Source organism: Anguilla rostrata, chromosome 4 (genome assembly GCF_018555375.3).
Source record: "Anguilla rostrata isolate EN2019 chromosome 4, ASM1855537v3, whole genome shotgun sequence".
Lineage (NCBI taxonomy): Eukaryota > Metazoa > Chordata > Actinopteri > Anguilliformes > Anguillidae > Anguilla > Anguilla rostrata.
The window spans coordinates 37590527-37614423 of record NC_057936.1 but is presented as its reverse complement, the minus strand read 5'-3'; the positions used below and the strand labels follow the sequence as shown (position 1 = coordinate 37614423).

General features: G+C 41.9%; 1 protein-coding gene across 2 annotated transcripts in view; it reads right to left on the bottom strand.

Moving 5' to 3' along the window:
- gpr158a (G protein-coupled receptor 158a) overlaps positions 1–23897 on the bottom strand; it is a 106882-nt gene that overhangs the window by 63293 nt on the left and 19692 nt on the right. For both annotated transcript variants that reach the window (XM_064332481.1, XM_064332482.1), the window contains exon 3: positions 4490–4592. In XM_064332481.1, coding sequence (XP_064188551.1) covers positions 4490–4592 — 103 coding nt within the window. The remainder of the gene's footprint in view (positions 1–4489; positions 4593–23897) is intronic.

The window sequence follows — 23897 nt, the reverse complement described above, 5'->3', positions numbered from 1 at the left end:
AGAATGATGCACATGCATGCTATTAGCTACTGCATGTGCAGAGGAACAATATGCATATTTCTATCTGAAATCATAATAATCAGTTCTGTGCACTGTGTGCTTTCCCCTGACGCCGGCATTGCTTCATTAAGCTGTTGCATTCAAGACGTTGAAGGGACCAAGTGGTGATTCACAGTCTATTTTTAGCACACTCTGCCATCTATTGTGAGCCCAATGCAGAAAGACAGGACAAGATAGGAACTCCAGACATCAGCTTCTTCACCACAGCAACACAAGGAGAGCGTCAATAAATGACATTTAAGCCAGACTATGCTAAATATAAATTATACTTTACTACAGCAATGCTGACACTTCTACATAGGTTTTCTGACTGATTGTCCATGACTGCCTATGACTACATTTCATATGGCTCTCAAGATCATAAGAATCTGAGCCAAGGGTAAACCATATTGGTATTCATGAGAGCAACATTGACCACAATCACAGCCTCCACTTTTCAATCTGATAAAATGTACATGAAAAGTAAACTTGAATTTTGATGGAGCATGGGCCGACATTAAATACAGGGATCAACTAGCCCAACAGGGAGATAAAACATTGAAATAATGTGTATGATATATATATATACACACACACAAACACACACACTATATATATGTCAAGGTCATTTTACAGTAGCTGGAGAGGCAGAGGAGGAAGGAGGGAGAAGAGCAGAAGAAGGAGTGTGGTGGCCACAGGAGCACTCACTGGAGCTTCCCTGGGCAGCAGTCAATGTTTCTCACAGGATTCTGGCTTGCTGATGCCAGATCTCATTTGTCATGACAGTACGCCACAGACATCCCCCACACCTACTCAAACTGGAGGTTCACGCACAGCTGGAGGGACAGGACAGTACTGGGGGCATACACGCACGTGTGTGTGTGTGTGTGGGGGGGGGGGGGTGTTGGGGGGGGTGCCATTTATTCTAATATTTCCATGAGATAACGTAAAAGAAAAACAGACTCATCTAACATGATTTTATGAAAATCAATGTCATTTTGACATTACATACATTCTATGATTTCCAAACTTGTTCAGGCTTAATGCCCTACAGTGAGCCCTGCTGCTGCAGAGCATTCCTGCAACACATCTGCCCCTCCATTGTAATTTCATTACCCCAACTCCACAGTGAGGAGCCAGCCACCCGCCACTTGCCACCCCCTCTGTTCCACATACTGAAACGTGGGAGGGTGTTGGGCCCGGGCGACTGGGTACTCCACTGTGTTAACTGCGCATGAGCTCACACATCATGTGGCCTGCGAAAATCTGGGGCCATCGCTTGTACCAATGGATCGCCAACAAAGACGACATCAGTGTAGAACCTCATTCACTTGACCAGAAAAGAGTGACATCCTATCTCATGTTACAAATTTCATAACCATAGAGCAGGACAGGCAGAGCGATTTAAAATGCAAAATATGTTCACCTTCACACTTTGACCTCTCCTGTACCTGAGGACAAGAATCAGATCACTGAAACCCTGAAATATGATAGGGTATAATGTTGCTCTTACAGATCACTGGGCACCACAAGCACTTTAGAATAATGCAAGGTAATGCTTCTTTTAGGAATAATTGTTTGGCACCACTTCAACATTGTGACATAATGTAATCCTGCACTCATAAGTTATTGTCAAGCTTTATGTGCATGTTAAGTGTGATGTTCTAAAGGACAATTCTTACAGTAACTGTACAGTAATTTTGTATGTGCAAAAATGATTACTGCTACTATGCTATTACTGAGTGTGTAAGCACTGCTGTTTTAGCCTGATGCTAAATCATAGCAACTGTCCATTGTGCATCTGTGTCCTTTGATGGATGGATACATAGTTCTTGTCAGTCTTGCTCAGAAATGTACTGTGCGTGCCAGCATGCATTGCTAGATTAGTCCAAATTAAAATACAAACACTAATTTTAAAAATTCTTGTTGTTCTTGCACTCCTGTGACATGTATTAAAATGTATTCTGTCATGGTGGCTTTGCAAATGATTCTGGGTAAGTCTCTGGCCAACAAACAAATGAATACAGTTTCTTCATGTAATTCCTCAGAAGAATTACTAGCCTCTGTGTGATGAGACTGAGTGTGACATTACATTATATTTCTTGTGACCTAGTTGGTCACTGCAGAACCTGGGAGATGCTGTACTGCGAATACACTCTATATGCATGCTCTGCAATATTAATGATCTGATTAATTACATGTGACTGCTCCGCTTTCTTGATCACCAGAGGTTTTTCTTTGTTTGAGCTTCCTTTCAACTCTGCACATTACCTTAATGGGTAATACTTAACTTGAACTGTAGGCCATGAAGCCTACATAATGCTGTGATAAGCATGACATAAGTCCTGTGATAACCAGCCATAAAAGAATATTGCACAGGCAAATCTGTCCAGAGTGACTTAAAGAAGTGGAGAACATCAGTGTCTCTGTGAATACAAAATGAGATATCACCAAGGAGGCACAGAAAGTACCAGACCTGGGTCAAATACATATTTGTTTTGGATTCAAATGCTTTTCTACGCTTTACTGATCTTGTCTGGTGTATTGGAACCAATGAAATACTCTCAAAAAGTGCAAACCCCACCATCTGGTCATATTGGCAGGCTCAATTACACCAGGCAAGATCAATAGAGCACAGAGAAGTATTTGAATCCAAAACAAATATGTAGTTGACCCAGGTCTGGAAATTACATTTATAATCAATAAGTATAAAGTTAGTGGAACAATCAGTCTTGCAGACAAAAGTAAATACCATTTAAATGCCATGTATAACATTATTTGAAAAGGAAATCCAAAAAGAAGGAAAGAGAAAAGCTAATAAGGGCCTGGGGAATGACAGTGCAGTCTGAAGAGGCAGGTCTTCAGTCTGTTGGAAGTTGGCAGGGTCTCCGCTGTCCTGATCACGATGGGAAGCTTATTCCATCACCAAGGGGCCAGAACAGACTGGAGATGTGACCAGGAAGTACAAGCATGCAGGTGGGGGAGAGGTCAAGTGCCCAGAGGTAGCAGACCAGAGAGGTCTAACTGGCTTGTAGTGTATCATGATTTTCTGAAGCTAGAACCTAGTAGTTTCTTCAGCTGCCTGATAGGCCAGCACCAAGCTTTTAAATTGACATACACTATGTAGCAAGTGGAGGGAGACGAGAAATTTTATGCCACGCTGTCGTCAGTGTAATATTGCCTTCATTGAATATAGTTGAAGCAAATGGGTTACCAATTAATGCAATAATGCAAGCGTACTTCTGTTACAGTCCTAACTAGTGCAAATACTGCTACTACAACTACTATAACTGCTTAAACAAGCACTAATAACACTAAATAAATAAATGTATGTATAAAGTATATATACAGTATAATCATCACCATCATCGTGATCAAAGCCATCCAAATTCTAATCATTGTTATCAACATCACAATGAAAATACTGATTAATTTGATTATCATAATCATAATAATCTTAAGAACAATTTCAGTTCATGAATGTTCCAGACGCATGGCACAGCTAATTAAAGAATGGACACTAATGAGATTTACAATCCAGCTGGAGAGTGTTTCAGAGCACAGCAGTCAGAGGAGAAACCAAGCAGTTAATTCAGTAAACATGCGCCTCAGGAAATCCCACCAGTGGCAAATTCCACAGCAAGCAAATATTACTGAACTGCTGGGTCCTCGGTCAGTGTTTCCACCAGAGGAGAGGGATCCTGGCAGAAATCTGAGCGTAGGAAAGGGAGGCCATTATGCAATGATGCGGAATTGAGAAATAGGGGCAAGAATTCAGAGCTATACATCTGTGTATATATAACTTTCACTCACAAGGCAATAGCGTTGTTTTTTCTTCGCAATCATAGTTTGGCAAGTTGAACTCAATAAACTGTCATTGGGAAGGACGTGAAGAATGCTTGCATTTATTTGCAAGTCAAAATCAATGACAAATGATGAATGGGTCTTAGTCTTATATCACAAAAACGTCAAGCTCTTTCATTGTTATTATTGTTACTTGATTGGCAGGAGACACTCATCCAGAGAGACTTAAACACTATATTATTCATCGCAAAGCAAGAATAAGACAGCAGTGCCCCACCTTGGAATCACACCAGCAATTGGTATAATAAGGCATTCATTACAATTACTTACCAAAAGCTCTCGTCTGCAACGACTGACAGAAACAGCCACTTTCTAGGCTACTTCTAACCTCGCAGACTTGCCTATACATCACAACTTGGGAATTCTTGCTTTGAAACACTTGACTAGCTATAAAGCCTCCCATGTCCAAGAGCTTTGTCAGGGTATAAGATTTCTGTGTTGCACCAGCGGAAGCCATCCAATAAAGAACTTACTTGCCTTTGTCCATAAAAAGTACATGGTTTGGATACTTTTAAAGAAAGAAGGAAAAAAGGAGAGCATTTATTTACAATGATACATGTATGTACTGAAATGAACTGAAACTTACTTTTGAAGCCATTGACAGCCACTCTCCTGGGATGGTAGAAGCCTTTCTTGCACTGGCACTTGTATCTGTCCAGCACAAATCCATAGCCCCGTATTGGTATGCACTGGAGATGAAACAGAGAAAAAGGTTTGAAAACTGGTCTGCGCACGTTCGCAATAAGAGTGCTAGTGACCCAGCTAATGGCCTATTACTACTGCGAACACTGATTCATATTATCAACAATTTAGGCTTGCAGGAATATAGATATATTATGAGAACATTTTAAACGCACTATAAATTTTCTGTCATAATATTTGTATTAATAGGATCCGAATTTCACGGGAAATTTCAGTGGGGCCCCTATGAACATGTGTGTGGGTGTTTTATATTTTAAGTACTAGAAATGGGTGTATGCACAGAATTTCCATTGCACTTAAATGATAATATTATAATGTAACATAACTCTCTAAAGCATATTTTAATCAATGAGTAGGCCTAATATTGTCAAATAATCCATATTTTATGTTACGCAAGGAATACATGAGCCATGAGTGTTTATGTTCTGAGCTTTTTCTCCCCTTAAATGTGCCTTTGATATCCTTAGCAAATTATTTGCAGCCTCCACTTGGTGAGCTAACACTGCTCCAGCAGACTCAATGGTAATAAATCCAATCAAAGTGTCGAGGGGCATCTTTGGCAGCTTTCATTCTGTCTCAGCCAAGTTACAAGATCTAATTAATATCTAAATTTAGAACAGGCTTATTTTGCGGAAATAAAAAGTAAGGGCTTAATTCTAATTCTAATGATTGTGATTTCATTTTCTTAAACGCCTAGGTCATAAATTCCATACACCAGGATACATTTTGGCAAGAGAGGAATGTCCGTTCACATTTCTTGCAGGCCTCTATGGAATAGGGTCAGACTTGGAATCTTCAGAATTTTGCTATCCTGTATAACCTCAAGCTGAAAAATCCTACTTAAATCCATTTGTTGGAAAAGCAGTGCCCTCATAATTTCTAATGACAATAGGCACATATGCCCTGCCAAATCCAAGCCACAGTATTTGAAGTGTCCACAGAATTTATAGTACATCCAATACATCCATGGGACTTTACATATCCTGATGTTGAGATTGTACTCTTAATAGGCACACATCACCTTCATTCATGTTTCAAGGTCCTTGATTTGAAAATTTTTACTTCCTTTCCCAGTTTGAACTGTCATTCTGTGGACATGCCAGTTAGAAAGCTCCAGAGAGCATCAGGGAATAACAGCCAGGCTGCATTTCCTACTTGTACCTTTCACCCAGGTGACTGTTCTAGCACACACCTCCAAATCGAGCATCCTAGTGTCTAACATGGCTAACCCAGACTCCTAACGAGTTCATGGGTTTTATTTTACATGGCAACAACTACTATGGGAAGTAAAAGCAATAAATAAAGAATGTCATTCTCATAAAAAAATGGATGTCACTTCTCATACAGTAACAAATGTGTACACAAGTGCACACACATGCATGGACAGAAACAGTCACTCACAGACGCAGATACACATATGTGAATTGTCCATTTCTGTGAAGGGTTGTTTTTTTACTATGTTCTAAACATCAACCATCAGCTTATTCCTGGCTGTCCACCAGGTTAAAGTGCACTAAAGATGGTGACTGTGCGGTCTTAAAGGATTCATGGTCTGAATTATTTTTTGGCACGTTGTGTTTGACTTGCTGGAGATTACTCCATTAAGAGCACACAGTGCACACAATGTTGTAGTCTGTATTTCCCGGTCACTTGTCTCCCCAGTACTGTCTCTGTGTCTGTGTTCCCTGAGCTGCTTCACTCCCCTGTACTTGTGTGATTTCACTATTCGGGTGGTTCCGGGTTTTCGTGGTTTCCCCCCTTCTTTCCAGTCTCGCTTTACTTTCTTCCTGCTTATTTCTAGTTTTACTAATTTCTACTAATCCCTACTAATTTATAGATTGTAAAGTACTAACCTCACTAATATACTAACATGTGAATATTACTAATGGACTAACACACACTAGTTTTGGGTTTTTGATAGTTTAGATCACTATACTAATACATTAACCAGTCTCCCCTTTTCCATGCTGCGCTGTAGCTCCGCCCCTTTTCTTTCTAGCCTGCTCTAACGCTGAGTTCTGCAATTGCCTGCACCTGTCTCTTGCTCTGACTGCACCTCTCTCTCTCTGCACGTGTTTTACCTGCTAAACCCAGGCCGTCTGTTATCATTGTTGTCTATGTGATTCCAGTCCGCGTTTTGTCGGTCCCCTGTCATTTTATTAGTTATCCTAATGTCCTTCACCTGGATGTTGTTTGTTACTCCGCCCTCACTCACTTAACCCCTCCTTGATTGTTACCTTCCCCAGTGTATAAATGTCAGTCTTTTCCACCAGCTCATGGTCAGAACGTTGATCGAATTCATTGTGCCGATTGTTAGTAAGCCTTTGTCTATCGAGATTCCTGCGACACCCCTTTGCCTGACTTCGCCTGCCCCTTTTGGTTTTGTTTGCTTCTGGTTTGACCTTCGCTTTGCCTTGACTTCTCTTTTGCCTGTCCCTTTGTACCTTCGCCATTCTGATCTCCTGGTTTTTGATTTTTTGCCTGTCTTTTCACTATTCTTTTGGAAACTCGATTCGGCACCGTCCTCTCTCTGACTACCTGGCTTCGAACCTCGGACTGATTAAAGACAACGTTTTTCGGATTTCCCTGGTCTGCATGTGGGTCCTTACACAGAACATCACACACAATGAATCACAATGAGGCCCAGATGAGGGCCCAAAGTTGGGGGTACACATCTCTGCTACCAAAGCACAGCCAATATTTACCATTAAATATTCAAGCTAGGGCCAACTTGTAAGTGTAACCTACTCTAACTATCTCTCACCATCAAAATTATTACAGAGGATACTTATTCTGATGCTACACAAATAGAGAACAGGTATATGTGCACAGGTTACCTGTTCTCATACTGCGCAGATTCAGCAGCAAAGCTTGTGCACAGGTTACCCACACACTGGTACAACACAGACGTGTGCACCTCTGCCTCATTTCTATTCAGACCGACTCCGAGCTCCCTGGAACAGATGGGAATCTGAGGGATGCCTTCTGCCACGTGCGATTCCAGTCAGCCAGCATCAACGCAACACTCCAAAAATAGGCACAGATGAAGGTGCCGTCAACGCCCTGATTGATGTGCTGAGGCAGGGTGCTCACTGAAGGGAAGCGCCAGACAGCACCTGCATCCAGGAGCAGGCCCATCAGTCAGGCACCCACACGTGCAACACATTCCAATAGACTGTAAAATTGACGCCCTACATAAAAATCAGCAAAGGTTCACATACGGCGCACGTTATTCACAATTTGCACTGTTGCATTGTTGAGATTTAGATGTAGGTCAGATTGCATTCTTGAGTGACTTTTGTGATCAATAAATCATTACCCACCCCCCAAAGAAACTATTTATCTACACACACACACACACACATGCACACACACACACATTTCTACATTTCCACTTCACTCTCTGTCAGTCATTTTTATAATTTATAATACTATGCATACACACATGTAGAATGACTAACAATTCTTGATTTCACCCAAAAAATATGATTTCATACTGTAAATAACCAAAGTAAAAAACATAAACGGGTGGGCCAATTTATGATTATAACTTGGATGTCTTTCAATGGTGTCTCGCAATATGGCTTTACTGCCTTATTGTCTTTCAACTTAGCAGAGCAATTGACCCTGTAGTAATTAAATATTGGCATTTTGGCTGCTCATGTGGTCATTCCCCTTGAGAAAATAAGAACCAATCATAAATTCAGTGAGCCGCACTGTCGACCACTGCCAATATTTGAAAGGTTTTATTTTTTAAAAAGTAACATTAAAGAGGCCAACAAATGAACAAGGACAGTGTAACCATGTTTACAGAGAACAGTATTTCTCTCAGGGTTTTAACTCTCATGAGTCACCAGGAAGGCAGAGCAGACAGATATTCAATGAGTTTGATCAAGATGATGGATGACCTATTCTCAGGCTCCAAACAGGAGTCCCAGGGCCTGTGCTTTCCGCGTGCCACGGACCGAGCCTGACGTTTCGCATAAAACACCCCATTATTTGTCTGGACAGGAACTCCGAGCGGCGACTTCACGTGATGTGACGTTAGTTTGCATGATGTCATTTTGAGATGACATGACATAGCACCGGTTTCCTCCCGTTTCCCTGGATACTGTGGGACCCAGACGGTTGGCAGGGAAACAAGGTAGAGAAAGTGTCTCTGGTACAGTGCTTAGTCTGAATGGAGAAATTTGCTCAATTTCCCAAGCAGCAGAATCCACCTTTGCCGTGACCTAATTTCCTTAGTTTAGAGTTGCTTCAATCCATAATATTTTTTTTTCTTTTTAGTTCCAAAATATGCAGGTATATTTGGAGTGGTACCATCAACACTAGTGTAGCTAGCGATGTGTAACCAAAATGTGAAGGGACAATATATGACAGATCAACAATATTCTAGCAATTATTTGCACAGACTCAACTGACTGAATTAGGCTTAGCGCATCACAAACCTCACCAGTCTCCATGCAAGCAGCTGAGCTGAGTATAGTTTCCTTCATCTGAAAGGCTGCCTGTCACTGTTTGCTACTATCCGGTTCATACAGCAATGAAGGCCGGTTTTATATTCATACCCACCTACTATATGTCAAAACACAAACCCCATAATTAATAATTCTATTAAGCAAGAACCCCTAAAGCACTGGCACTGAACACATTTAGTGAAATGACTTAAGATGTCGAACCCTGACTTTGCCAGTGATAACGTGTAATTGGTCATAGCCTTGCTCTGGCGGGGTTTCATCTGGCAGGCTTGCCCCAGTCCCACTGCACAGAAAGCAACTCCTCCAGTCAATCAGTACCAGACACCTGCAGCCTGCCTGCGTCGACTGCGCATGAAGTGCGCTCCTCAGGGGTAATTACTGTGCAGCTGAGCTTGAAAGAAGAGCGCATGCTCGTCCGTGCGGTAACCAAGGACGCTAGTGATGACTGGGCCTACAAACATGTTTAACCTCTCTCTCGAGAAAAGAAAAAAGGCATAAAAATCATTTAAAAATCCATTCAATCTATCTTTACAGATGTGGACTTTACAGATGCGGACTCTCTGCTGCAGCATGTTGAAATATGCACATGCCTCTCCCCCCATTTACCTATTGGGTTGCCAACTCTTTAGACTACTCCCCACTCTTTTTACACACGCCACTTGATCCATTATCACACAAAAGCTGAAGCATGTGGGCTTACTTGTGTATGAAACTATAGGCCTGTCTGACAAAATCCCACCAGAGACTGGGAAGGAAGCATTTCATGGAATGAAAAGTGAAAACTCCCCCCCCACCCCCCACCCCTTTTCTTCCTCCCCCTCCAGGGCACGAATAGCCTCGTTTAAAAAGGGGGGGGGGGAAATGTAGAAAAAACTTTGATATTGATGAGGAGACCTGGGCTCATCTGTGACCTACCAGAGAACTGGACCGGCTAATTACAAGCTAACAGAACACCGTTCTTCACTTTCAAATGGCCCCTGTGATTCCAGTCCCGGCTCGCCACTGATGACGTTTTTAACTGGCTCCAGAGCAGAGCACAAGGAGCTGCTTCAGTCAGTAGATTTACAGAAGTGCAGCCTAATTCCAATCTGCTTCGCTGTGTAACACTGTCTTTCAGCGCAAGGCTTTGTAACAGCTTCGATTTGCAGAACAGCCAGCTCACAGTTCCCAGGCAGGATCACTGTACTCAGATGAAATTCAATACCAAAATAATTGTGAACATTTTTCGTTTGTTTTATTTTATACTGTAGAGCAATGGAACACATACACCCTTGTTAAGGCTGTTGTGTGTTCACTCAAGCCTTACAAACAATCTCCTTTTCTTTTCTGCAGCCTCGAACAGGAGAACGACACGTTAGTTTGGCTATTCTGTACTTCAATATGTGTGTGGGGGCTGCTGGGTAGCTCAGTTAGCTAAGGTGCCATGCTGTCGTGCATAGATAAGTCCCACGGTCTTGGACTGAATCCAAGTCATGCCAGCTCCAACTGTGGCTGGTAGCTCCATAGGTAGACGTGGAATTGGCAATATTGCCCAGGGTACGGGGGTTCAGTCAGTCAGGGGTCAGTGTTTCTTCACAATCTAACAATCCCTGCTGGTTGATCAGGTGCTCATGGAATGCATGTCAGAGCAGCATACTGAAGGTCTTCCTCCGACTCCACTGTATGCCAGCTTAGATGCGGGCATTGGTATGAAAAGAAGCAGGCTGGTGACACCACTTGATTCGGAGGAGAACTGTGGACGTCTACTCTCTCATGCAGTAAACTGGCTGTAGAGTTTGCAAAGGAATGTGGAAATGATCAGCCCCACATTGGGTACCAAAATTATTTAAAAATTGTATATGCATATGCATGTACAATGTGGTATACATATACGCTTGAACTGTCCAATATAAAATGAAGGACAATGCAAACTCCATGCCAGCATTGCTGCAGAGCCAGAAGATCGACTATGTAAACATACAAAGAGCAGATTCTCCAAAAAGCAAAGAGGGTAAGTCACCAACCACCTGCTTTAGGCTGTAGGACTGTCTCCCTGCAAGGACCTGCTGACTTTTTGGTTTTAGTTGCAGATGTACAATTCACCCATTAGTTTCCACCTAGCTATAGGGGTTGAGTCATAACATTATATGTCTGTGTAAATGCATGCGTGTGTGTGTTTGTGCTTGTGTGTATGTGTGTATGTGCATGTGCGTGCATATGTGTGCATGTGAGCATTTCTCTATGTATAAATGCAGGTTTCCATTATTAATAGTTACCATTATTTATAACCATTATTTAACCAGGAAAACCCCAGGTGAAAGAAGTGAGGTTTATATAAATAGCTCATTCTCTGGATTTTAATAAGCACTAGCATATTCTCCACACACATCCCAGGAGAAAAAACAGGGCCGGGTTCTGGAGTTCATGCCCGTAACAGACTATGGGAGTTTGGCTATGGGCAGATAAACCATTAACTATGGTGAAACAAAAGCGGATTCTCCTGAGTCACCACCAGGGCAGCAGAGAGAGGGCAAAAACAAAGACCACAAGCAGGCATCTTACTGACAAGACCTTAGGAGGGAAGGCTAAAAAACACTCCTGATGTAATGTGGCTAAGCTCTGGCTGGGGGGGGGGGGGGCGGTCAGGGGTTTCGAACAGGCCTCTTCTGGCCCTACATCTCTTCTCAGGTCAGACACCATTAACAGCTTTTTTTTTGTCTGGAGGTAGGGGGTGTCTACATGAGGCAAAGTGAATACAGAGTAATCACAGTATGAACCCCCTACACAACTGTGTTTTGGACATTCTTTAAAGAATAGCCAGGCTTACCAACACGGCTTAACCAGTAAACCCAATCTGAACACTTCTCAGTTATGAACAATGGGATATTCTGAAGTAACCACAAATTAATTGAGTTTCTTATGGGAGAATGAATCTGTATTCACCCTGCAAAATTCAGTACTCCACTCGACTCTACATCCAAGAGCACATACAGGCAATACTAACCGCATATTTTGGTCCAAAGCCCTGCTAAGTGACTTTACACATTTTCTGTTCATGGCTTCATTATCTACATGCACAGAATATGTCATACAGTGCAGGATCTACACATGGTGTCAGGCTGCTAATTGGACGTATATGCTCATTGAAGGTGTGTAAAACAGTTACGGTTTCATGTGTCATACATGAACATGATGGAATTTCAAAGTTTGCCTCCAAGCACACATAGTACACTGTCCTAAACGTAAAATATAAAATGTATATATATTTGTGTGTGCGTGTGTGTGTGCGCACGCAAGCAGGAGCAGGTGTGTGTGCATTTGCACTTGCGTGTTACACAGGTCGAGCTAGGCTATGCTTGCTAATTATGCTAGATAGCAGTGTTGATAACAGAGATTGTCCGAAGGAGCTGTCTGCCAACAAAGATATTTTTTCATCAGAGAACAAATTTATTCACAAAATGGATCACCAGTCAACGTTATTTAAGACTTGGGTGACAGATAAGTACCTATGATTACTTTCCCTAACTATTTTGTCATGCATTTCTTTATGACCGCAGCCCCTACAGACGCATTTTGCTACATATTTTTTTAATATGCATTAACGCATATATACGGCTCTTTATACAGCTCTGGATTTGGACATTTAATGTGGAAAAAATGCAGGAATTTTGCAAAATTGCAAGCCCACACAAATATTGTGGAGTTTGGTTGAATTTGCATTAATTATTGCAATCGCAAGATTTCCTGGAGGGGCTAATATATTACAGACACAAATAATAAAGCTGTAAACCGAAGGAATAAAGCCATACGCCGATTAAAAGACATATCAGCAGTTTGTGTATGTATAAATCTGACTTAATTATGCAATAGAAATACTCAAACCACTTTACCCCATCCTTCTATGATATATGTCTTGCATAGGTCACTCTCCCAAGATCCCCAGGGTTTAACATGGAATGGACATGAATCTATCTGGAAATCTGAGCATCTACTGAATATTTCAATGACAACTCAAATCACAAAGCTGTGATTCTGAAAAAAAATGAAAGGCCATGTGACCCAGCCATTGAAATCAGCCAATAGCCAACGAATTACTGGGTGGAACTATGTAGTAGGCAGGAGGGTATTGACTGTTTTTATATTTTCAATTGGTTAGCCAGAATTGTAAAGCAATGGTCTCAAACTACCAGAATTACAAATGCACTGAAAATGTAAGCTCTAAGTGAACCTAGCTGTAGGCATTTTCTCATGAGAAAACAGATCTAGTGCAAGTAGTCAGACAAATCAGTGAAATCAATTATTTATGGGTCTTTGTGAAGGCTTCTTCCTAGATCTTTGGACTGGTTTCCCACACATGGATTAAACCCTGTCCTAGACTAAAAGAAATTTCAATGAAGATCTTCATTGACTTGTTTCTTTTAATCTAGGACTAGGAAACCAGCCCCTAGTTTCCGCCCAGTACTATATTATAAACACTTTCGCTCGGTTTAATTTTATTTTTAAACATGTTCCACTTTAAGGTTAATTGTTAAGTGGCACCATCACTAATCTTTAAGCAACATACGTGCTTGCAGATTCATTGAGAAATATTATTTGAGACACAGAGCCAGAGTCTTAGAAAACAAGAATTGATTGATTTGAACCTTTGTCTTAATGATACAGCAAATGAACGGCCCATTCCCTTTTGACACCAATCTCCAGAGTACATTGTGGTCACAACGTAGCCAGGGACAATTACACTTGACGAGCAATGTCTGAAGGTCATAAAGGTGCAAAACCTTGCCCCTAGTTCTCTGTACTTTTTCTTGTACACTTCAAGGGGGAAAAACTACATGTGATTTGTTGTAAGTGCCTAACCAAATGCTTGGCTTTTGCCTTTGTGCCCTTGGGTTATTAAGCTGTAATCAGCTGTGAAGAGCAAACGAAAAACAGAATGGAAAGATGCACTCTGCTGATGTCAAGCCCTCGGTGATGTAATACCACATGGGAGTCCAACCAAGGATGATGCGATGTTTGTAACACTGGGTAACTCCTCTGGGCATCAAGAAACCTGCCTACATTTACAGCTTGGCCTGGAATATCGCTGGGACATTGCCACGATTAATGAGGTTCTGGCTGAAAACCAGAGATAATGAAATGCCCATGGTTCTAGATTTAGGAGGTGGGTCTGGTGGGGAGTATTTGCCTTTAGCAAAATAATAGGAAAAGAATGATCAAATGTTACTTCTTCCTCTCACATTGTTAATATAAAAAATAGCAAAAACCTACATTTCTTTTTTAAGTGATCTACAGAAAACATCTCAATGTGCCAAAGAAAAAAATAGATCAGCACCAAAAAATGATAGAAAAGCTTTGCGGTTCTATTGAGTTATCAATAGGAAACATCATATAATGACAGCCCCAACTCACTATGTGAAAATATGACTTCACCATTGGAGATACTTAGAAAGTTCAGCTGTAACAGACACATGCTGTTGAACAGAAGACCAAACGGTTAATAAAAATGGACAAATAAACTGTCTGAAAAGCCTTTAAAAATAATGCTGGTTTCTAACCAATGGTCTCCTGCCTCATATTAGAATAATCCAAGCAGGCAACTTGTTTCTTTGGTGGCTGGCGCCAATGGCATTTCATTTGCTCTCCATCTGTTTTCTGTTAAATCTAACTGATATTTCCAGTTTTCCCATTTTCTGTGGCTGCATAACTTTAGGCAGCAAAGCAGAGTAGTGGCCTGAAAGCAGGATCTGTAAAGCAGAGGTTGCAGCTTTAAATCCTCTGCTATTCAGCTGAGCTACTGTTGTACCTACCCACCTGCATTAGTGCACATTACACTAGCTGTGGCATTACCTTCACCCCCTTAACACCATAAGTGATGAAGGTGAAATATGTCAGACCCTAAACTCATTGCCATTAGGAATATAGGAATGTTATAGGATAGCTCCAAGGAGCGCTGGAGTGGGGCATAGTGAATGTGGAAAATGTATTCCAGAAAAACCTATCAAGTCAGCCTGCCAAAAATTTTTTTTCTGCCTACACCATTGATAGTAGTGATTGGGCAGATAATAACCTGAGGTATTAAACTAGCTGGCAAAATATACAAAAAAAGAAATGTGTATTAATATGGAATTCAGTAGTAATGCTTCACATTCATAAGTACAACAGAGAGCCTCTCACTGCCTCGCCATTTTAAAAGAAAAATTCCTTTCAGTGTCCAGGATAAACATGCCCTGCTCTGGGGTTTAACATCCTACTTTGCCTCTTCTTCTGACTTGTTAATTAAAATGACAGAGCTGTAGGAAAAGGAGAGGAGTTACACGTGTTTAGTCAGGGCTGGGTTGCTTCATACAGATTTCTTGTTTGCCAGAGGCAGGATGGAGTACAGGGGGGGTTAGCATGTCTTATGCTGACAGCTACATCCTCTTCAGTTCCTAGCTTCAAAGCTTCTTCTAGGGTGGCCACTCAAAGGGATGAAATCACATTTAACTGGCATTAGCCAATTAGATTGTGTTATGTTGACACCCTTTTTAATATCATTGGCGCCAGCTGCTGCACAGAAACACTAAATTAACTGGCTTGGATTTCCATGAAGATGAATGATCCCTTTGGCCATGACGATGGTAATGCAGAGCACCACGTGTATCAATGATTACTGTACTCTGAAATAGCAGAGGAAGAGGTACCCACCCCCACTCCCATATCCCGTCCCCCACCCGCCCTAAAGGAGATGACTGGAATCTGCCACAAATCGCTAGCCTGGGGGTGCCTGGGCATCTGTCAGTGGCCTGCTGCGCAAGGCATTACACCACTTCAAGCAAATATCCACACCAAGCAAGCTATTTTTATCAGCCCACAGAAGAATGAGCATGGAGAGGCCAGCTCTTTCAGAACTCTAATTACCTCAATAATTTAGCATCACGAGGAGGACATGAACACCAGGGAGGCCAGCACAGTGTGATACTGGATGTGCTGCTGGGATTCCATATCCACGTGAAATTACCCTGGTTTTTACCTCAGGCTCCTCATTTTATAATTCCAAACAACGGCAGCAACAACAATAGCAAAAGGGGCCCTTTGGTAAATGGAAGAGACTGCTGGTGGTTGGCTAATACTTTGACAAGCCTTGCTGTTAAATAGTTGTTTTTACCCACTTAAGGCACAAAGGTCCCTGCTGAATTCTGTTCGCCAGTGAAGCTGACCAGCAAGGTATCTCAAAGCTGATTGCATCCCACAGTATAAGGAAGGCTAGTCTTTTGTCAAGGCTGTGAGAGACAGAGGGGTATACTATGAAGGAAGCTGAATATACCCAGAGTTTCTTTGCCTTGACAAAACATAAAAATCGCAATTGGGCTAAACCGGAATCACAACATTGGTTATCAACTTGCTAAGTGAACGCAGGCTTTGTTAAACAAGCTCTGTGTATGTTTCCAAAAAAAGCTATGTACACATTCCCAAAAAAGCTCCCAGTACATGTAAGTGTTCCCAGTGTCTGCAACAATAAGCCTATAGTGGTACAATGTAAAGCAGTAGAGCGACCACAATGAGAGAGGAAGCAGATAGTTTCAAAAAAATTAAATAGGCCTATACCTAAGACTTTCATTCACTTACTTTCTCATAATTTCTCCACACTGAAAAATTATGAAAATATATTGCGGCCGTCTGGGTAGTGTAGAGGTATAAGCACTCGCCTACCACCGCAGGGACCTGGGTCCCGGGCAGTGGTACTTCTGGCTTGGTCAGACATTCCTACAAACACAATTGGCAGTGTTTGCGGGTGGGAAGCATTAGCGACTGGTTGGTCGGGGTGCCTGTCCAGCGGGGTGGGGATCCGGGGGAGATAGCGTGAACGCTCTCCCGGTGAAACTCCTCGTAGTCAGGTGAAAAGAAGCGGCTGGCGACTCCACATGTATCGGAGGAGGCATGTGGCAGTCCACACCTCCCCAGACTGACAGAGGATAGCGCATCGACCAGGACAGTGGCTAGCCCACACAGGGAATTGGTATAATGACTAAACTGGGGAGAAAATGGGAAAAAAAGGCAATATATATATATATATATTGCAAACATAGCCTCTTGATTAAAATTCTACATTTCAAAGGTAATTTTAGGTAATGTACAGGTGAGTAGCTAACCTCACAGGACATTTTGAATCGCTATGAAAACATTAATACTTAATAGGGATTATGTAAGCATTATCATTGTGAAACCCTCAAGCAAATGATATTACCTGCATAGAAACCTTCCTTAATAGTGTTCACCCTTGCATGGCCAGGAAATTAATACACTGATATGCCTTTTGAATGTTAGATACACTTTTCTGATTGCTCGGTACCCTATACTGTGGCTTTTCTAACATTTTGATTTCTCTGACTTTGATTTTTTTTTGCCTTGTTTTAATTTACTAATTTTACTACTGTATATTTATTGTGTAGGTAATCTTGTATCCTGTTTGTTTGCATTGCATTTTGTTTGTTTGCGTTGCATTTTATTTATGAAACTAATGAATAAATATATTTTATTATTATATCTTTAGCTTCACCAACAGCATATAAAATGTACCGTTGCAAGGAAGTGGAGCTCAATACAGTGTCTTGCTTCTCTCCGAGTTGGCAATGTGCACCACTATTAATTGCTGGAGGTAAATAATTCCCTCACTAGTCACTAACGCTCATAAAGATAATCGTGCAAGGGCCTAAAAGGATCTGGTCGGTCTTTAAAAACACTTCTGTATTCTTCAGTATTCTTGATGGCTCGATCATCAACAAGAAGCTTGCATACATTTCTGCTGTTCGCATGTGTGTGATTTCACCATGTGGCTAATAGACTGTGTTATCCACCTAACTTAAGCATAGACCTACAGTTTCACAGGTCTGGGCTTAAGACTCTGTTGCCCCAGTAACAAGTCTGGCTAAAATGCGAGCTTGCTTTGTGAAACCGAAAATCCTGAGTTTACCACAAAAGGTCAACAGACTAATTGAATTGAATTAACCACACACGAAGCAAGGCTCAGGTTTGATGTGCAGCATAAGTTACCATGGCAATATACCCTGATTAAAAGTGAGTTAATCCTTAAATTAGCATGCACACAAGCATGACTTAGACATGTCACAGGTCTGACTGTAATTGAAAGCCCTGTCTTCGGGCTGCTTCCAGTGGATTTTTCCATGATGCACCGCGTGCCTTCCAGTGGACTAAATCCAGTCAGATGATTTATGACTCATGTTTTTATCTGGAGACTGCCTTCATGATTCTGCCCGACATCACTGTGATTATGAAAGAAGGATGCCCCCAGCCTTCAAGGTCTGAATGAAATAACATTTCATCAATGTTTGCACCAGTGAACAGTGGAAAATTCGAAAGGTGTGGGTCACCGTCCCTCCTCATCAATATGCAAGATCGATCTGTCTTTACATTGCAGAGGGCCTGCACAACCTTACAAATGTGACTTGAACACTCAAAATTGAACCCAATGGCAATAGAAAACAGATGCCAAAACACATTTACAGCTCAGATGCAGAACCTCAAGCTGACAGTAGTAATGATGATAAGAGGGGGCACATGACGCCATGAAGAAAAAACCTTAAGACTAATAAATCACCAATGGGGACCCCTTATCTTTAACCTAAACAAGACCAGGTTAAAACCTAGTATATGGCTGGACCTAACACACGTGATCCAGCCGACCAATGGTGTAACTTCATAACTTGGCTGACCAATGGTGTAACTTCATCACTCAGTCAGTCAGTCATTCACAGACTTTTGCGTTTGTAGGACTGGCCCTGCTGTTGCGGTCCAGGCAAAAAAAACATTCCAGCCAGTGTAACAAGTCCGGGCAAGCACAAGGATCATTCCTAAAATAATATCCCAAAACTACAGGAACCTTCTCAAAGAGACAACAGAAGGTCCTCAGTTCAGTTTATGAGGGTAATGCAACGCGACATACAGTGTGTTTGCATTCTCAAGGAAGAATCATCATTTTTATCACAGGATAATTGCAGCACTATCAGTAGGTGATAAAGAGTTCCAGCAATGATGGATTTGGTTGTATAGTTTCATCAGGTGCACTGGTGATTAAATAAGCTTTCCTGAGTCTACGCAGCTATACTTTTTTTTTTTAATTCTGATCCAAATTGAGAAATGCTAAAAATAATTGATCATACTTGCATCTGACACACACATGTTGTTGTGTAAAATTTATTTTATCACATTGGGATACTATTTCCATATTTGTCAAATGGAATCGTCACTGTGATGATCTCTTAATGACTCCTTTTAAATTTGTTTATTATTTATTGTCTAGTGTGTATTTATTTTTATTTTCAGTTTACTTGTTTTCGCTTGCGGTTGTGTTTTCTGTGTTCGTGTGCTTGGGTGTGCGTTTGTTATTGTTTTTCCCCTTAGGTTCCTGGTTCCTGTCCACGCCCACGCCCGCCCTGTTCCACCGGTTTCCGCATCTGCAATCAAGCCTCCACTTACCTTCCTCACCTGCATCCCATCTTCACTCATTGGCGTTGCTATTTAGTTTCTGTGTGCACCTTTTTTCTTTGCCAGATCGTGCCTCTGTTTTTGCCAGTGCCGTTCAAGCCTTATCTCTGTATCTTTGTGTATTCCCGGTTTTTGAACTTTGCTTGTTTTTCGACTACGTTTCTAGCCTGCCGACTTTGTTATTCTAGCTTCTGATTATTGACTTCCGCCTGTTTCCTTCGACCTGGTCTCTGCTCCTGATTCTGTGCCTTTGCCTGTTTGTGTTTGGATTTCTGGATTTTTGACCTGCGCCTGTATTCTGACTACGAGACTGTTGCTTATCCTGTACCCTGTGTCTGGAAATAAATCTCCACGTTTTTTCACTGGACATCTGGTCTGCTTTTGAGTCCTCCCCCAGACCCTGACACATATACATTGTTTTTCTTAAAATAAAGAGCAGTCAGGTCTACTGTGCGCATGATCATTTTAAATGACATCCTATTTAAATACTTGCACTGGTTCAAGTTAACCTGTTCTCTATTGATTTAATATGAAATATTCCTTTGAAAGGAAAGGACTCTTTTTGTACAATAAACAGCAAATGTTTAGGGGATTTGAAAATACTTAAAATACTTCTCCTTTACATGAACCCAATGACTGGCAAACATATATAGGAAAATATGAGTCACACTTCTTAAAGTGCAGTTCCCCAAAAATGTATGTGGCATTAGCGGTGGTTATATATGACAGCAATTTCCCAAGTAGCCTCCATTAAAAAGAAAAACAACGCTTCAGTTATGAAAAGGGCTTTGTTGGCAGGTGTCCAAAAAGCTGCAATGGAATTTTGTCCTATTTTGTGCTTGACTGCAAACCATTAGCATAAAAGAATCTGGTGCCTGGACTATTGCTTCAACCTCATGGACTATCAAACTATTGCTTCAACCTCATGAACTTTTAGCAACCTGGCTAATGTGTTGGGACTGTAAACTCTGCTTTTTCCTTTCCTTTTCTGCTCCACTTGTCGTGCAAAACTGTCACCAGACCACAACATTAGCTAGATAGCTAGCTGACTGCATACAGTGACTGTAACCATAGGCGATTTTAGACAAATCAGTCAGGGGTGGCCAAGTCTGAAGTCAGATCACCACGACAAAAATATCAGCATAACAGCGCAGTAAAGGGTCAGAGGCTGTACTGTAGGAGCCTCCATACAACATTGTAAATCACATCTTGACAGCCCCATGTCAGCCAAACAGTATAGTATGAAAATATGAAAACGGCATAGTTAAGAATGTACTTTAATAATCAGGATGAACACACTGGCATAGCGTCGAGTCGTCACCAATGACAATGCACCCACAACGTCACTGTAGACCGCACAATAACAGCAATATCACAGGCACCAGTGCATGTCACTGTCAGCGTAGCTACTATGTCAACCATGTACAATATTATCGCAGGTCTAAAATATGACTAAATAGAAACAACTCAAAGCCAAGGAATAACAAAACATCCAAGCAAGCAAAATAATAAATCAACCTTAGCCCTACCTTTAGATGGTAAACTGGAGCACCCTTCTTGGTTGCTGCATACTTTTGAATTACTTTTGATGTTGATCGTATATGGGCCTTTTCAATCTGAAGGATTGCCAGGCTTGAGATGCGTGTCTGTCATTGTAGTCTGCAAAATCATTGCAGCTAACGTTGGCTGTGCTGCTATCGTCTGTGCTTGAAGTAGCATCGATGATGGCGTTGTATTGTTGCTAATTCTTAGGACCAAAGTAGATGTAATGTTACTCATAACAGCTGCTACTGCATCACCGGCAGGGGGTTCCCGGTTTTACCTTTTTGTTTTGTTTTTTATAAATAAATGTTCAGTGGATTTTGGGCATTTTGCCATCATGTATAAGAGTAACTAACATTAGCTAAACTGCATGCGTAGCACCCATGGATGTATTATTGAAGGTAATTAATTAATGGATGAATTACAGAAGCTTAGCACAGGTCCACTGTAACAGCAGCAAGCTCGCGCAAGTTTTTTGCAAGAGTTCCTTCACCGTGATGCTAGCCATAGCCAATGACCGGAAACAGTCACGCTCGTCGCTCGCGATAATAATAATTTTTTTAAAAAAGATTTGTCAGTTGTACAGTTTAAAATAAATATATTTATTTCTCTTAAATATGCAATGCGTTTTTTTACTCCCACAGCCCACCCTTGGCCGGGGGGGGGGGGGGGGTGCTGAACCTGGGGGCGGGGGTGCTGGAGCGCCCTCAGCACTCCTACTTCCCGCGACTATGTTTGCCATACTCATCAGTTCACACCTGTACATTATGTCATGGGCACACTGATCAGGCCAGCTATCTCTGGTACATTATATGAAAATGATGACAATGATCATATACGTAGAAATCTGAAGGTTTTAGAGAAACTAATACATAGCAGCTAGTCTGTCTGAAGACTGGGTTGGTGTTACAATCTCCTTTGTGAAGTTTGTTCTTAACCTTCCTCCTTGTGCTTCTACTGATTTTGCAAAATGCTGTTTATATTGAGGTTGTGTTCTTTCATAGCTTTCCTATCTGGATATGTTTCCAATTCAGCAGCCCAGTGACTGAGACCATTCCTATGAATCCATAAAAGAAGCTAATTAGAAGCACACTCCTGGGACTATCCTTGGAAGGAGAACTGTGATTGACACTTGAAGTGGCAGGGCACATTGCAAGATGACTGAATTTATTTGGGCAACTACACAGAAATTAAACAAAGACTCAATTCAAGTATGTGCGTTTTAACAGTCTTCACTGTCATGTCCCCTGCCTTGTCTCCAGTGCTTGCCCTTGTGTTTCTAGTGTTTTCCTGTTTGCCTTCTGTATCTTGTTTTTGCATACGATCTTTGTTCCCCTGCAGTGTAGGCGTGGTCTCCTCGGAGCTGATTCTCTCCACCTGTTTTCCTCACATTCTCATGCTTTCCTGATTACTAGTCATAGTATAAATTCCTGGTTCACCAGTTACTCGCTGCCAGTTTGTTGCCCAGTCTGCTAGTTCGTTGCCCAGTCTGTCAGTTCGTTACCAGTCTGTTAGACGCATAATCTCGGCTCTGTTTGCTATCGCTGCCAAGTTGCTAGCTTGCCTTTGTCTGTCCGTCCCGTAACCACAGTTCGGTTACGTGCTATCCTAACTTGCTAACTAACCTGCCTACCTGTGCCCCGATCCTTCCTGTTCGTCCAGTCTGGGTTTGTGTTCCCTAGTCTTGTCTATTGTCTGTCTGTCTGCCTGTCGTGCCCCTGTCACGCTCTTCCCCGTTCAGCCTGCCAGCTTCCCAGCTCTTCCAACCTGCCCAGTCTGCCTGCGACTGTTCTGCCTGCCCAAAGTTCAGTAACCTGTCCAGTCTGTTGGAACCTGTTCCTGTCTGTCTGAAGTTCTATGACCTGTCCAGTCTGTCTGAGCCTGTTCCTGTTTGCCTGAAGTTCACTAACCTGTCCAGTCTGTCTGAAGCCTGTCCAGTCTATCTGAGCCCAGCTCCGTCCAGCCTGTCCCTGTTCCGTCCAGTCTGCCTGAATCCAGTCCTGTCCTGCCTGAGTCCTCTCCACTCCTGTCTGCCTGAATCCAGTTCTGTCCTGCCAGAGTCCAGTCTTGTCTGCCTTAGTTTGGTCCTGTCTGCCAGAAACCAGTCCGGTCATGTTTGCCTCATTTTTGTAACAAATAACTCTCCTTGAGTTGAACCGTACCTGTCTGTCTGAGTCTGCCTTTGAGTCCTACCAACCCACCACGTCACATTCACAATACAGCACTTCATCACTTATACCAACACTCCACTCTCTGGGAAGCCATCTTAAAGAAGTTACAAGGAGACCTTCACCATCTCGCAATCTCATGAAAAAGGATGTGAGGTAATCAGGGGCAGTGCTGTCATTGGGCCAGAAAGCACCAGAAGTGAATTTGATGAGGGAACGCAGGAAGTTGGATAATGATTATAGACAGACCAAAGCAACTATGCTGTTCAAGCGGCTCATCTGTCTTTACAGATGGATAGCTGTGATGGATCACTGATAAACACATGGGTTGCTCAAGTAAAAGATCAGTGTGCCTGAAAGTCTAGTCTTCTGAGTCCAAATATGACGCTTGTTTGTGTGCAACCATTATTTTCACTGAGAAATAGCTGTGGTATGCATAAACATTTGGAAATCTAAATGTGAACATACCTACATTTTCAGTATAAAAATTAAACATAAACTGACCTTGCATTTTTTAATTCTTAAAATCAAGATACATTATAAGTATAGCCTGGACCACCCTTGATAAATGGATTGCCCCAGTGAATTCTGCCCACTAACACCACTGACCATTGGTTACACTTTCAACAATGTCAAACCCAGA